This window comes from Tinamus guttatus, unplaced genomic scaffold, assembly GCF_059628265.1.
Source record: "Tinamus guttatus ecotype Peru unplaced genomic scaffold, ASM5962826v1 Tinamus_guttatus_pri_ptg000404l, whole genome shotgun sequence".
NCBI classification, from domain to species: domain Eukaryota; kingdom Metazoa; phylum Chordata; class Aves; order Tinamiformes; family Tinamidae; genus Tinamus; species Tinamus guttatus.
In genome coordinates, this window is record NW_028288938.1 from 370,578 (window position 1) to 386,967 (window position 16,390).

The 16,390-nt window shown below is 34.7% G+C and overlaps 1 protein-coding gene across 1 annotated transcript in view; it reads left to right on the plus strand.

Annotated features, from left to right (window-relative positions):
• The window catches only part of SPAG17 (sperm associated antigen 17), a 102,169-nt gene that overhangs the window by 42,802 nt on the left and 42,977 nt on the right, over window positions 1–16,390 (plus strand). The window contains exons 17-24 of the mRNA XM_088531305.1: window positions 706–860; window positions 5,214–5,395; window positions 7,253–7,341; window positions 8,514–8,747; window positions 9,399–9,510; window positions 10,106–10,234; window positions 12,705–12,818; window positions 15,109–15,320. Coding sequence (XP_088387431.1) covers window positions 706–860; window positions 5,214–5,395; window positions 7,253–7,341; window positions 8,514–8,747; window positions 9,399–9,510; window positions 10,106–10,234; window positions 12,705–12,818; window positions 15,109–15,320 — 1,227 coding nt within the window. The remainder of the gene's footprint in view (window positions 1–705; window positions 861–5,213; window positions 5,396–7,252; window positions 7,342–8,513; window positions 8,748–9,398; window positions 9,511–10,105; window positions 10,235–12,704; window positions 12,819–15,108; window positions 15,321–16,390) is intronic.

The following is a 16,390-nucleotide window of genomic DNA, read 5'->3' on the forward strand; positions in this document are numbered from 1 at the left end:
TCACCAGCTTCTTCTTGTTACATTCAAATACATTTTTATGCTCAGCTGTTTATAAGGTTTTCATTATGTAAAAACAATATTTGTTGGTATGGAATTTATTTTTAGAAAAGAATCAAGACTGTATGATATATTACCTGTAATTATAACAACTTTTTTTCGAAACAGGAATACTGTAAAAACAATAATTTAAAAGAAGGCTTTCTTTTAACTGTAGCTATAAGACAATGTAAATACTGAAAAATAATGCACAGTACAGAGAGTAGAGTGAAACAACATAAAACACAATAAATCTTACTGATATTCACATCATAGTACAGCAAAATGAGTACAATGTGAACTTAAGTAAGCTAAAAGAAAAATAAATCAATTTAACATTTTTTTCTACCTCAGTTACAAGTGTAGCAAGTTATTTTATTAAACTTTGATTTTACCTGAAATTTTTCATTCACTTCATTTGTGATCAGTCTTAGCAGGTGGAGATCATTCTAAACTATAGCTCTATGGCTTTGCCTCCTACAATCTCACTGTCAGGATTGTCTAGATGAACATTTCATATTATCGGAATCCAGATGCTTTGTGTACTAGCCTGTATACGTCTTCTAGAATGGCGAAGTCTTGGAACATCTTTTGCTAAAATCAGTGCTATAGCCTCTGTGCATACTAGTGCCTGCAGAGAGGATGAATCTTTATTTCTTTTCTTTTCAGGTTCTCCATGCTGCAACCCAACAGTATAGATGCATTGATTCCTTTTATCATAACCAAGATAGCTCTTTGCTTCTGGTCCTTCACAATCCTATGAATCAGTACCGTCTGTTTCAAGAGACCTGGGATATGGCATTGCACTCTGATGTTGGATTCAGGTAATTCATTTCATTTTTCATGTCTCACCAACAGCCATTTTCAATTAAAGCTTGCATGGTAAAGGTTGAAGCAAAGTTTGGAAATGAAAAAGATAATACCCTGATGTAACACATTTCTGAAGAAGCAAATCACACAGTTAGATAGCCGCGCTATTTCAAAAGTATTCCGATGAGACGAAGGTTTTCAAAGTGACAACTACACTTGCGACATATGCGACTACTTTTCACAGACTGTATTTATGTACATGACTATTATTATTTTTTTTTCACGAGTACCAAATTCTTGTTTGTTACATAAACTTTCTAGTCAGAAGTATATGGTTTCTTGATGTATGCAGTGTTCATACTTTTGCGAGTAGACCTGTTCATTTTAGGATAGATTTTTGCACTGAAACAGATGTATAAATGGTGATGTAGATCCAAATACTAGTGCAGCTTATTGATCAAGAGTAGAATTTATGTCTACATACTAGTATGTAAATGCTACTAAGCTACAATGCCACACAGAGATGTCTGAACTGATCTGTGGATTAATTTGTTTTTTTTTTTTATCAAATAGAATCTAATAGACCAAATAGATCATTTTCCAATATTTTTTCCACAAGCCTTGCTTTCCAAGTGCCGTAATATTCATATCTTTTATGAAAAATTTGTACCTACATATATGAACAAGTGTGAATGTTAAATAGGCAGAACATGTCTTCCTTGAGTCCTGTTTCAAGTCTTTGTCCTCAGTGAAGGAACTCCACATGAGTCTGTCTGAATTTTCTAGGCATGTTGACTTGAATTATTTGTCAGGAAAAAATGGCTTTTAGGATTAGCAGTGATTGGGACCAGTGTTATCAACTAAGGCAAAAGAGATTTACCAGCAAAATCCTGGAGTTCTTTGGAGAAATGCTGTCTGCTTTGTGGTTGTGGAGGAATTCCACTAATTGTTTTTTATCTATAATTTTTATAGATAATTTTTACATATTTTATATATGTAAATATATAAATGTGTGGGTGTATGTGTTGGTATACAAATATAATGTGCAATCTCCCCCAAAGATGGTGAAAGATAGTATACTGTATTCAGATAAACTTCGGGCTTGCATTCAAGTAGATCCAAAGAGTCAGTAGGCTCAAGCAAAGTCTGTTACAAATAAGTGTATTGGAGCCCAAGGTTTTTGTTTCGCAGGCCTGCTAACTGTTCCTTCTTTGGGGAAGTGGACAATGTGGGACTGATTCAAGTGGTAACCTGAACCGCTAATTTCAGTTTAGCCACTCTAGCCACTCTAGCACATCTGTGATATCTGCAGAGGGCTGGTAAATATGATAGCTAACCCATAGGAGACTCTCGTACTTCTGGAGCAGCAAATGGAGAAAAGATCACATACATCTAACATGTCACTTGAAGAACCTCATACATGGACCTCATCCCGATGACATACTGCTGTTACGCTGTTAGTTGCCACAGCCCTTCCCCTAGAATAATTTAGCTGGTCACTTTGAGAGTGTATTGAGATAGTCAATTCAAGGCCAAATATCCCTGAACATATACTTTGATATATGCATATTGCATATATCTTCATGTATGCAAAATTAAACATGCAAATTTTCTTTTCAGAGAAGGAATGAAGCACACTCTCTGCAGATGCTTTACAATTCATTGAAGGATGGTTTGACCATGTGCTTCCTTTTTCTCTCTCTCTCTTTTTTTTTTCCAAGATATACTGCAAACAAGGTCTAGACATTAAAGTTAGTTTCTGCCTTGGGTGTGCCAACTTTGTTCAGTTCAAAGGTTCTGGTTGAAAGCAGAAAAGTCTTCCTCAACAAGCTGACATTCAGCAGAACATTTGTTTTTATCCATGGTTCAGAGGAATATTCAACTTCAGTGATATTTCTGCCATGTAGTATCTTTGAAAAGCTACTGACTCTCATTTGATTCTGCTATGTGGCATCTGTACCTGCCTTTTCTCTGTAAAATGAACATAATTTGCTTAACCTTGCTTAACCTTTTTTACCAAAGATCATTTCAGATTTCCAATGTAAAATATTTACTAGTGTACGTCTCCAAGCAACATAACTAATCTGTGGAAGACAGTCTTTAAATAACTGAAGTGCTTCAAGCTATTGCCTGCTTCCAACTCCTGCTGAGTTAGCACACACAGAGGATGAAATCCTACTTACTAATTAAGCACTAGTGTTCTATCTTTGTGTAAAGTACTGGCTGATGAGTTCAGTGGCCAGTAATTTTGTTTTGTTTGTTTTTATTATTATTACTGTTATTCAAATGTTTAGTTCATATTTAAGAGTCACAGTATCACTATAGCAGAGGTAGAAATAACAGAGGCAGTAACTACTATGTCACTGCTAGTAGTTCACTACTTGTGTTTACTTAATGCTTTTTATTGCAAAAGGTATGTAAGTTGATCCATATTTGCTATCAGGAATATCCTCCTGCCAACTCATTGAGGGATGATTTCCAATCAGTTAGTTACTGTCACAACAAATTCTCATGCAAGAAGGAAATGATTTTTTTTTTTTTAATCACAGCAACTTGACTTTTTGGAGGGTTTTTTTTTGTTGTTGTTTTTGTTCCTGGAGTTTCCAGTAACACTTCTGATCCAGGAATATCAAGTCCCATGAATATCAAGATATTCATGTCGAACATCCAAAAATTTCAAGAATTAGAATCTCCTCTATGTGCCTTTCAAAGGAGGGGCACCAGGAGTCACTGTGTGTGAAAACCAGTGGACACTACTGACTAAGGTAAGCCAAAGGCTGGGGCACACATATGTACAGTGACATCTGTACAAAAGAAAAGAGCAACTGGGGTTGGAATAAGTGTCCACTTTCTCAGGAAGCCAAATTAATTCAGAAAATACCAAAACATTTTTTTACTCAAAGTTACTCAATGACACTTGTTTATTCTTTTGTAATAAACACATTACACAAGTTACTGAGAAATAATTTGAGTCAGGCATTGGCAGTAGTGACATCAGAATACATATTAATAGAGCATGTATTTTTGACTTTGAATGACTGTTTTGTGACAACTGACTGGCCTAAAGTATTTTCCATGCAAATAGTCTAATTTTTGTTTAGAACATATATTCATCTCCAGGTTATTCCAACACTGACAACTCCAGGCTCCAGCCTAATTTGCCCTTTTGTTTTTAACACTTTTGTTTCTGTAGAATGTACACTTCAGATACAAGCAGAGTATTATACTGAGTATATGAGCTATAGTTTCTCAGTGCAAGTTTCTCCAAGTAAGCTCCACATACATTAAAGGAGTTGGGAAAGACTATGTGTCTTTAAGCTGAACATAAAATGTATAGATTTCTAGTCTGTATAGATAGCATGCATAGAATCTTAAGCATGTAATTTTGCAAAACGAGGTCAAGATTTGCATAAGGTGCCTATATACATGTTTCCAACCAAAAACGTCAGATGCGTATACAGTCTTTGAATACGATTGAATCATCTGGAGCTTATAAATGCAGAACATTATACAAATACAACTGAATCTCATGCATTTTTGAGAGTCTCTTTTAGTTTTCAGATCACGAGGTAGAATTATGTATTATGCCTGCTAATTTTGTTCTAAAGAGTTATGGTGACGTTCCAAACAAGAGACTGAAAGGCAACCTCATTTAAGACTTTCAGGCATCATCCTGCTTTGGAAGCTGTTGTCTGCAATTAACTGTTTTAAAGGTTATTTCAGATGCCTTTGGAAGATAAGACAATACAGTTTGTCAGTTAATGCTAACTTCAATTTTTACTTATAAACATCCTTAATTTATGCCAAGATAATGGCACAATTCTGTAATCTGGATTTGGATGAAAATTACCAACCACCTTTCTCATCATAGTAATGGAAAAGTGCTAAAATTTAGACTAACACCTCCTTAAGTGCTGTTATGCTGAAAGCAACGCACAAATGAAGTGTATTCTAGAAGCAGCTAAGAGAATAAGTTATTCTAAATGGCAAAACAATGAGGAGGAGAATTAGTGTGAACCTTTCCTAAACTTAATGTTTCTATGTTTTCTGGCTGTCTAGATTTTCTTTGATGGCAGAAGTTCTTTAGAGGACAAGTTCCTAGAATGTCTTTGTAGGAAGGAGAACCAAAATCCAAAATGTAAGATATATTAAGCAAACACCAGCCAGGCAAAACTACCATTTCCTGTAAAAATTAAAAGTAAATAAATAAATAAAAGGAGAAATCCTGTTAAATGCATCCCTTCTCTCAGAGGTTATGGGATAATATTTGTCTAAGAAAATGAGAAAGCAAATGATCTTGTTTGATCTGACACCATATTAATGAGATCTGTATATTATTGTAAATAGAGGAACATTGTCCTTTTCAGGAACTATCTTGAGCTGGTGGCCAGCTCAATTGAAGACTGGGTGAAAGAAGAGGAGGTGAAATATCAAGAGAAGATGACTGAGAAAATGGAGACTCTTACACCGGCAAAAGTTATGGCAGAAGGAGCTCCTGAATTTCCTGCATCTGCTGTAAAAAGAAGCGCCTTCCCTAAGAAAGACAGAAGTGGGTGGCTTTCCTCTTTTAACCTAGAAATTGTTTCTTCATGTTGATTGCTGAGCCTCAAATCTTTTCCAGGAGCAGAATCCTAAATATTTTTCATGGGATTACCATGTCATGTAATCTGTATAGACATAAAAACATTTGGAAAGATGAGTTAAATGCATATATATAAATATTCTGCCTCATCCTCAGTTTCACAAATTTATGATGATGGTAACATTTTATATTTAAAATCGCTGTGTTTATTTACTGGTATTACTGTCTGGATTACATGCAAATTTGGATCCATATTTTAGATGAGTGAATATAAGAGACGAGCAGTAGTCAGAGCTGGCACCACCTTACAGGAAATTCCAGTTTTTAAAGGGCAAAAAGTCAGAAGCTGTAGACTAGAAGCTAAAACTGTGATCTGGAATTGATTAGACTGCAGAGCAAACTTTAATTACAAGCATCATTTTGGATAATGATAACTGTAACAAGTTCATACAAAAACTGTTGAACAGGCATCAAAATCTGAAAAAAATGTTTTTGACAAAAGGGAACTCTTGACAAAAGAGAACTTTTGTCAAAATGCTATAGTATGTTTATATGTGGAATTAATAATGACTTTTTTTAGGCTTTGCTTTCAACCTTCTTTGATCTTTAGCACTAGAAATTAGCATTTACATAGAAATGACATAGGAATGTCTTTTCTGAAGCCACTTAATACTTAAATTTCTCAAGCCACTGTCATTTCTCAAGCCACTTAAATTATAGTTTGGAAATGAAAGGCTTTCAAGTCATACCTCTACCCTTCTAGCTGTCACAGGAGACACACTGGGTCTTACTCACCTGGGGACTCATTCCAGATATGGTTTGTAAGGAAGTTCATTTAAGGAAGAGTTTTGTCTGGCTGGAATATGAGGATGAGCACCAGTGTTTTTAGGAGATTTAAATTTTACTGAGAGTGTTGTAGCCCTCACTGTAATTTCTCACACTTTAATGCAAAGTAATTTAATCAGAATTTTCTGATAGTGTTCTTCACCTTTTCTTTCATGTAAATATTTTACATTCAAACATGCTGTAAAAATGCAACCCCAGAGAGATACCCTTTTTATGAGTTAGATTTGAGTTAACCTGGGTAAATAGATACTCTCACAGACAGGGAAAACTTGTAAAGACACCAGATTTAAACGATAAGTCATAAGCCAGATTTAAACCATTTAAACCATTTTTTTTTTCTATTGTGTTTTCTGTGGTAGCTAATTACCATTGTCAAATTACTTATTTTCTTTTTTGGTTTGCTGCAAAGTCATAGTAATAAACAGGGGATATTTTAAGTATTTTTTTAGTGGCAGATGCAGTGACAGGTCAGACAGTATTTGTTCATGTCTTTGACTTTAAAGATTGTAATATTGTGAGTCTGCTGTTGGGGTTGTTCTGAGGTTAAGTGAGCTGGTTAGAGAACTAAATCTGAATCTTAAAATAATGCTAATAGCAGTAATATTAACAAATACTGCTTAATGATTATTCAGCACTGCTCATCTACATTAAAAAAAAAAACTTGTAAGATAAAAGACTTCAACATCCAGAAGTAGGGAGTCAGTCTTTAGACAGTCTTTATGTATGTTATCTTGTTTAGCATACTTGTTCTCCAGTTAGGAATATCAAGTATTATAAGTTACTAGACAGATTTCTTTTTACTTGAACAGTCATACTGTTTTATCTCTAAACATAATTAAAATTTTATTTATTCTACTTTTTCATTTTTGCTTTTTACTGTTTACTAATTTTACATGTTTAGTCTTTTTTACCTACTTTTTAATTAATTTTCTATTCACATGTTTGTAACCATGCTTATTCCCTGCTCATTTCTCAAAGATAGCACGCTTGAGAGCATCACAGAGAACACTCTAAAATCTCAATCCAACAAACAAAAGAGACTTTTTATCAGAGAAGGTTCTCTTAAGGTGAGGCAAAAAAATGTGCTTCTTAAATGGACTAAATAACACTGCTTTTTCAGGAAGACACTCCTTCATTGCCACATAAACTTTTAGTAGTACCTGTAGTCTTCCAGCTCTTCTACTTTATTTCTTGTTTGCTTTAATTAGTTCCTTACTGATTGAGTTGTACTGTTTTCTTTTCTTAAGGAAACACTATTTGGAGTTAGACTAGATGTACCACAAGTAATTCATTATTGCAGTACAAAGAAAGGACAGTTATGGATAATATCCTAATTTCCTTGAAGTTTTCTCATCTTAAGCTATGAAAACATAGCATACAGATTCTTGGAAGTACTTACGCATCCAACTTCTACATTCACTATCTGTATCTTTTTGAAATTTAGGAATGTAAATATGATACCTCAGAGGTAGGAGTTAAGCGCAACTCCTCTAAGGCTTGCTACTGGCACTATGCATTGTTCTAGGCAGATATATTTTAATTGATGACCAACCTCACCAAGCATTTTTCTGGCTCCTCACAAACACAATATTTCCCTATATACTACTGTATATAGTATTCTGCATTTAAAATGCTGATATTGGAATGCAGATATTGAATAGCATCGACTATTTCATGTCAGCTGAGCTTGAGCTGGTGTAGCTCAAGTTACACTAATACTTGCCATGTGGTTTGAATGTAAAATACTACAGAATGTTAAATACTCTGGAAAATTTCCGATATTTTTGTTATGTTTCTGATATAAGTTGATAATTCTGACATTGATATCTCATTCTACTTTCTTTAAAAATTAAAAGCCTTTTATCTCATAGTTTTATTTTAGGAATAAGTCAATTTCAGTGATGCATTTTGATATGGCAGCAAGCATAGTTGAAAAGTGCACAACAAAATGAGTAATTCACTAATGACTAAATGTTTATGATACAAATAATTATCTAATACCTATCCAGTGGTCAAGAATGACTGATCCTGTGGCTTGAATAAAGTAGCAATTTTATGAAAAAAGTAGTACTGTAGTATTGTAAAACTAGGCAAGTTTGAAAAATATGCGAGTGACTTAGCCCAAAAGAATTGGAAGTTCTTTTGAGTTTGTTTATTTGTACTCTTTTCAGCATGTACCTCTGAAATGTGTTGTAATATAAATAGAGTCAGTCATTTAAGTTCCTAACATTTTATGTATGCTTGGATGGAGAACCAGGAGCAGTTACTAGAAGAACGACTTAAGGAAGAGAACAAAGCAAAAAAAGTAAAACCAGAAGGTAAAAAAAAAGGTCAGGAGACAATAGTACCTGAAGAAAGTAAAGGTCCTAATAAGAAACATTCCAAAGAGAAAATTAAAGATGATCCAGCAAAAGCCCTTGAACAAGATGATGATTCCAGCATCGCAGAACCACTTCCTGAGAAAGTTTATAAGGTACAGAGTCATATTATTGCACTGCTTTAGGAGAGGACTAGCTATTTATATACAGTTAAGATTCCAGTGGAGCTATCATCTATTGTGAAACTGGATTTGGATGCAAACTAAGTCTAATTATACACTGTTTAACGCTTTCATTTTAGTTGCTGATCCTTTCCTAGAAGTTTTGGGAAGATGTTTTCTGATGTGTAGGTCTATTCTACATCAGACTGTGTTATTATTATATTTATGTATGTGACATGAATGTAAAGATAAGTCAGTTATATCTTTTTGCTGTTTGGCTTGTACAGATCCTGTAGAATAATTTTTTGTCTCTTTGAGTGAGCTTGGACATATTTTCTCTTTCATTCTCATTATATATTAAGGTAGCAGCCTACTTGTCACTCTTCAATACCCCTGGTGGATCTATATACTACTGAAGGACCAGATTCTGTCCTCACTTGTAACAAGTTGCTTCAGTTTATAACAATAAAATTATTTGGAAAGCATAGAGCATATGAGTTTTTATTAAAGTCATGATTATAGTTATTAAATGTCTACAGAAAATGTTAACTAGAACAGCGTGATCTTTATGATCTGTCCTTTGTTTGCCTCTTTCAGATCTCCTGGCTTTATAATTTACCTATAATCTAAAACTTCTTTTTCCAGTTTATTGGCTACAATACAGGGGAGGATCTCATTCAAGTATCAGGAACCAATCAATATCTTTTCCCATCTGATGGAGGACAGATTCAAGTAGAAAAGATAGAGTTTATAAAAGGTGATTATTTTATTCTTTATACAGCGTTTCAACTCTTACTGACTTTGGGGATAATTTCTTTATCCATTTCAATAACAGTAAAAGTAACAATAATAACAGTAATTTTAGTACCAGTTCACTAGGGACATTGTGACATATGAGTCTTTATCACTACTAAAGTTTGCATTTTGCTGTGGTATCGTAACAATTGATAGATAATGTATCAAAAAAATCAAAATGGAGAAAAATTGATTCCTATTAATCTGTTCAGTGGGAACCAATACAGGGTATTCTATGAATGCATGTTCCCATAATTTGTCCAGTTAATGCAGTGTGTCTAAGTAACATATTATCTGCATCTAAATAAGACACCTCTGCAAACTAGCAGATATCATTGTCAGTAGTTTTTTTGAATATTTAATTTTTAGTTTAGTATTTAGTAGTTTTTGAACTCAACTAACCTTAGTTTTGTTTTCTTGTGTTCCTGCCAAGCAATTCAGCTCACTTTTTTTTTTTTTTTTTTTTTTTAGCTTTTTATCAATGCAGGTGCAGTTTTTTGAGAGAGTTCTGAAGCCTGGTGGGAACAATATTTGAAAAATATTCCATTGTTTTGCAGGTCTAACTTTGGTAAAGGTGAAGGTGGTAAAGGACAACCATAATTTCTTCATTCATATCACAGACCCAAAGAAAAACTTACCAGAAATTGAAGTGCAAGAAATGAATGAAGAAGATAAAATTAGAACAGGTTAGTGGGTTAACATCATTGATATGCATAAATAATAGTTTGACATATGCAGTATTTTGGTGTAAACCGTAGTAGAAATTTAAGTTATTTCATTTTACTTAATAACTGCAGAAGGCAAATGGGTTCAGTTTTGCAATAAATAGACACATACTTTCAAATTAAGAATGTGGGTGGGAGCTGATGTTATTGAACATGACTCAAGATAACAAAGACAGCAGTCTCTGTGAATGTATGGCTTTGTTGCACCTTAATATGTGAGTGAGTTATTTAGGTATTAGTGCCATTCATCAAGAAAGCAAAATAAGTAAATGTGTACTATTTTAGCCACTCCTATTTCTTTTACAATTTCCCAACTAGTTTGTAAGTTCAGGGAAGATGTAGGAATATTTTTTTCAGTAACCACACCTCCAATTAAAATAATTTTTTAGGGAGTCTTAGATGCTTGCAGATTTCAAACAACTCTAAGCTATTAGAGCTGAAACAACCTATGGAACTGTCTGAGACAGGAGAAGGCAAAGATGGATTGCCCCAGCTTCTTTCCTTGTAAACTGTCCTGTGTGAAATGCTAGCTTATCTGGGGGGACAGGTCTCCATAACTGAGATCAGAATACGACCCAGTCACTGAGAAACACAAAACTAAATAAAATTCCAATTGGCTGACTTAAACACCATCCAGAGATCTTCTGTAGTTGTAGAAACAAGCACACTGAGATGAAAAAATTCAAACTAGTCTCTTTTCTGAAGCAAAGAAATCACACACACACACAAAAAAAGACCATTCTGTTTCAAGGAATTTTTTTCACTGGGGACTCCTTCTTCATTGACTCCTTCTGATCTTAATATGGCCTAGGAAGGCATAAATTTTTGCTTTGAGAGGAAAGATCTTGTTTAACTCAAACTCCTTTTGGAGACCAAATTATTGTAACATTAGTGCCTCCTCAAGAACTTTGCTGTATAATGTTTTTGCATTTCAGCAATATTAAAAAAGATCTTGCTGATTGCCATGGTGTCATATTCCTTCTGAATTGAGAGAAGTAATCTGAGAAGGAAGCAGGCTTGCAAGCAATTTGTATATGTATTTGGTCAAAAGCACTAAGTAACTGCCCATTTTATGCTGAAAAGTAATGGAAAAATGTAACCTCTGATATAGGCGTTACTTCTTTACATTTTCAGTTTTAGAAAGGATCCTGCTCCTCCTCTAGGCAGCAGTTGCCACCAATGAAGTAATAGTAAATAGAGTGAATAGAATATGTGCATTTCTTCTATAGATGAGACATATCTTTGCTGTCCTTCTGAAAGTGGCCTTGTGTCATTTTGAGGTATTTCAGATGGCACTTTCAGTCACCATGTGGCACAGTCTGAAGCAAATTGGATTCATTTGCACCAGTGGCAAGCTTTCCTCCTATGTAGAACAGGAATCTCCTGTAGAAGGCAGTAGGCGGGCAGAGACTTAATCCATTCTAATTTGATGCGCGGCAGTGATTGAATGGTACATTAAGCAGTCAAAATGCTGTGACAATGGCAAGCAATACGAGCTTGCAGTGACGTGCAATAAATACCAATAAATAAGAATAGCAAAGACCTCAGCATGTCTACCTTACTGATGAAAGAACTGGAAGGTAGGTAGATGTTTGGTGTCCAAGTTGTGATTTTTGTTTGTTTGTTTTTTGAGAGTCTCCTCCACTATTACTCACAGTTTTAATAAGCTGCTCTCTGTACTGGAAATCTCAAGGATTTCTTCTTCCTGGTACCAACAAAACCTTTCCTTAAGGGGAAATAGGGCTCAGCTAAAGTAAAGTAGGATCCAATATCACTGTCTCTGAACTGTTACCTTGGGTGGTTCATGTGGTTTTCACTGGTCAAATACTCATGATATGGCATTTTTCCCCCAACCCATGTGAGTATTTCTCTTGATCAGCCTGGACTAATGCCAAAAATGGCATTGTTCTCATACTTGAGATAACTTTCTACCCAGTTTCTGATACTCCTTTTCTCCTTTCATCTTTTCCTCAAGGTACAGTTCCTGTGACAGTAAGAGACAGTAACTTTTATTACTCTATAGGTTGTAAATCAAAGGAAAGAACAGATTAGCATTCTTGGCACCCAAGTATCCCAAGTGCATATAGGAGAAGGAACAAAGGATCATTGAATCCAGATCTAGGATCTTTTACTGTTAAAACTGAGAAAGACTTTTCACTTAATGTTGCTATTAAAGCAAATCTTACATACCTACTCTTGCAATTTGTAGGTGAAGAACAACGGCTATATTACACAAAATGTTGCCCCATGAGTGGAATGGGAGTGCGCCATAGGGATCACCCTCATAAAGTTTTCCCCAATCCCTTATTAATGTATTTTAGAAGTTATTAATCCATCTTGAGATGTCACTGTTTGCACCGGTCATTGTTTTGCAGGTCAGATGGTTCTGGTATGCATTGCTATCTTTAAAATTAATGCTAATTTTTTAAAGGAAAATTGAAAAATCAAAAGAAGACGGTGAGCAAGTTTGGATCCTTTTCAGCCACCTTGGAAAATGGAATCCATCTGTCCTTGAGCTATTATGGACCTACAGGGAAGACAGCAGGTAAAGTAAGCAAATAGATGAGGATATTTGAGAACCATAGGGGAAATTCTTTTTTTTTTTTTTTCATATACCCCTCATTCAATAATTTGTTGCATACAATTTTGCCTTTCTCAGCAGCTGTTGCTACATTGTGGGGAATTCTTTGCAAGACTTGAGATTACATTGTCAAGAATATTTTATGTTTTGAATTTCAAAATGGAGGGAGGTCTTCATGGTTTTTTTGCTTACTATGAAAACACAGCAGTGCAGGGAGAAGTTTGCAAGTATTGTTATTAAGTAGCCCAGAAAAATCAGCCAATTAACTTGAGCCAAAGAAAATGTGATTTGCTAAGGAGTTTTCTTGGCTTTCCAAGAAATAATATTTTTGTTAACTTATATAGGTGATTATGGAACTTTTCATTTTATGTTAGGACTTGGACTTTAGGTTACAGTTGTGCAGACATAATGAAGGATTTCTCTCAGCCTTTCAGTAAACACAATGAGGAACTAGAAGTAATTGCTTCAGAAAACCACAGTGAAAACAGTGTCTACTTCTACCAAGAGCTTTTTGTTTCCATTACATTTGAAAGGCCGCTGAAACCCTCATATGGATAAAAATGAACCTATTCTCTCATCAGAAAGTAATCCCAGCATTTTTCAGCTCTTAAAATACGAAAACATTTAATCAAATGCATCTTTGTGAGAACTGTGGTAAACAATTTGAATATGCAGTAATATTCATATTTTCAAATGAATTACTGAAAAATGACTTTCTAAACTTTTGTCAAAGAGTATACACACTGTAGTGGTCTGTAAAAACTCTTACATTGTGGCATAAGAGAGAGATCTTTTATTAAACAGCTGTGTATCACCTGTGATATTAAGGCTTTTTCACAAGTACCATAAACCTCCTACTCTACATTAGAATAATCTTCACCATGTTGAGTTTTAGCGCAGCACTGTTGACTCACATTCTTTGACTGTTCGTAATTTTGATTGTTTGCTTATGTCTACACTTCCCTTGTGGGTGGTTTGTATCACAAGAACGCTGAACCATTGTGACCAAAACCAAATTGGTCTTAGGCTATGCTCATCCATTCTTTATGGAGAGTAGCATGCCATGCAGTCCCAGTTCCTTGCTTCTGCATTTTCTTACCTGAAGATATAAAAACATTTATGTCACAAGCTTTCAAGAAACAGTGGACATGGATTCAGCGCTGCCTCTTTTCTTGTTCAGCCAAAGGTTTACAAATCTGAATTATGGAAGATGCTGTGATCTCTCACTAGAATGGTTCTATAATCATGTTTCTGTATGCATTTCTTTCCTTTATCTGAATGTGGTTTTACTTGTAATTTGAGTTAGGGTGTTGGGTTTTTTTATTATTATTATTATTATTATTATCATTTCTGCCTGACATTAATTTTCACATTAAAAAACATTGTTCCTTGAAAGAAACAGACCAAAAAAAGGCTTTTTGGAAGTCTTCCTAAAGACACTCTAGCAAAGAATGGTCTTTTTGGTAATTTTCATACGTTTAGAAACTGCTAAGCAAGTCAAGCCACTTATTTAAGTTAAAAAGATATTCAGAAGCTAGTTTCTGAGATCCGCATGTATTGCACACTGGTATTTTCAGGTTCTAATATATATGAGTGTGGTTCAGATATGGAAAATAAGTTGCTCCATCTCAGGTAAAGTTTTCAAAAACAGACAAGAATGCAATTGCTTGAATTGTCTGGGTGAGAAAGAAGCTGTTATGTCATGAGTTTGTAGGTGTGAGACTTAAGCTAAGCAAGAAAAGATGCATCAAAAAAAATGGGGTTTAGAGCTTTTCTGACTAAATAATCAAACTAAACTGATCTATAGAAAATTTTAATTTCATTAATTTTATTTCAGTATAGCATTTTGAAAGGCAACATGATTGGCACTTAAAAACTGGGAGAGGCTCATCAGAAACTTTCTGATTAATTTGCGTTATAGTAAAATGGAGTATGTAGCTTAAAACTGCTGGAGTCCTTACACTCAAAATGTCTCCAGTTACATAAGTATTCTGGAGGTAAATCAAACAAAAAAGTTATTTTCTCTTTTTGGTAGAGGTATGATGAACTACAGGAAACAACAATTCTCTTTCATTGATGAGTAATCCATCTACGGATTCCAAATAATTTCATGTACTCAGTCCCTATATCGGATGCTATTGATTTTATTATTTCTAATATAAAACGTAGTGTATATAATTTTGTCATAAACAGATTGGGGTCATCTACATATATGACACTTTATTGTTTTAAAGATATTTTTTCCATTCCCTAGAAGATGGGACAGATCCTGACTTAGCAACAATTCTGAACATCCCCTCTGTTCATATTCCGACTGTTGTTTCTCCCCCTGCTACATCAACTTCAGCAAAAAGTCATAAGTCTGTCAAGCAGAAATCAGGAAAATCCCTGCCATCTACAAAAGGGAGTCATAGTAAAATATGCCCTCCACAAGTGGAAGACCTTGTAAAGCAGGAAGAAGGAAAGGTGGGTAGAGACATTATAAAATGAATGCAGAAATTAGTTAAACAACAAAATAATGCCAATATATAAAGTTAGGTGTCAAAAACATATTCTTCTGAGAGTTTTGAACTGTGCCTTTCAAATGTCTAACAGCACCTGTCAGTTCTAAAGGAATGTTCATAGATGTACATGTTGACAGTTGGTAATGAAGTTAGTCTGTAAGATTCCATAATGTAGACTAATATGTCTTCTGTGTTCCATGTATTTGTGTCCCTTTTGGATTTACGGTTACACATGTTACATTATTAATATCTCACTGAACTTCTCTGGAAATTCACTTTTAATCAAGTAGGAGAACCTTTCCGTGCTTTCCAGAACCTACGTAGGAATGTTTTTACCCAACCAGTAATTTAATGGAAACAATTTTACTCTTTGCAGCTGGAGACAAGCCAGGGATCCACTGAGTCAGTTGCTTTTGCCTATGGCTGAACTATCTCTGTGACAGGATAGGCATTCAGAAAGTGTTGATGACATTCAAAAGCAGATTCTGAATTTCTGGTTTAGAACAATTAGCATGGAGTAGCATGGAGCATGGAATTTACAGGAGTTTGCAAAACAGAAATGACCAGCTATCTTAAACTTCTTATACAGGTCTCTATGAGAAGATTTTTTATCTTTAAAATGTGCGAATGGGGAAGGACATATCAGTTCAGAAATTGGTCACAGTTCCTCTTTGCAAGACAACTAACCTAAATCATTTCATTTCATTGACTAGATATTGGCAGAATATTTAAGAGAAACACAAGAATTTTGCTGTGTGAAGGAATTTTAGCAGGATGCTAAAAGTGGATTAATTTGAATTGTTCTCTTTTCTATTTTGACACTGTTTTCTCCAAACAACACTTGAAAGAAGATCATTCCTTTCTCAGAACTATGTCTTGAAAAACTGATTATTCTGTTCTGATTATTTGGTCTGCATCACTCAAACTACTCACCAGTAGTTTATCAGGTATCTTGTGAGCTCCCTTCGCAAGTGAATGGACGGCTGAGCAGACCTCATCATCCTGTTAACAGAGCTGGGCTGAGCTATACAA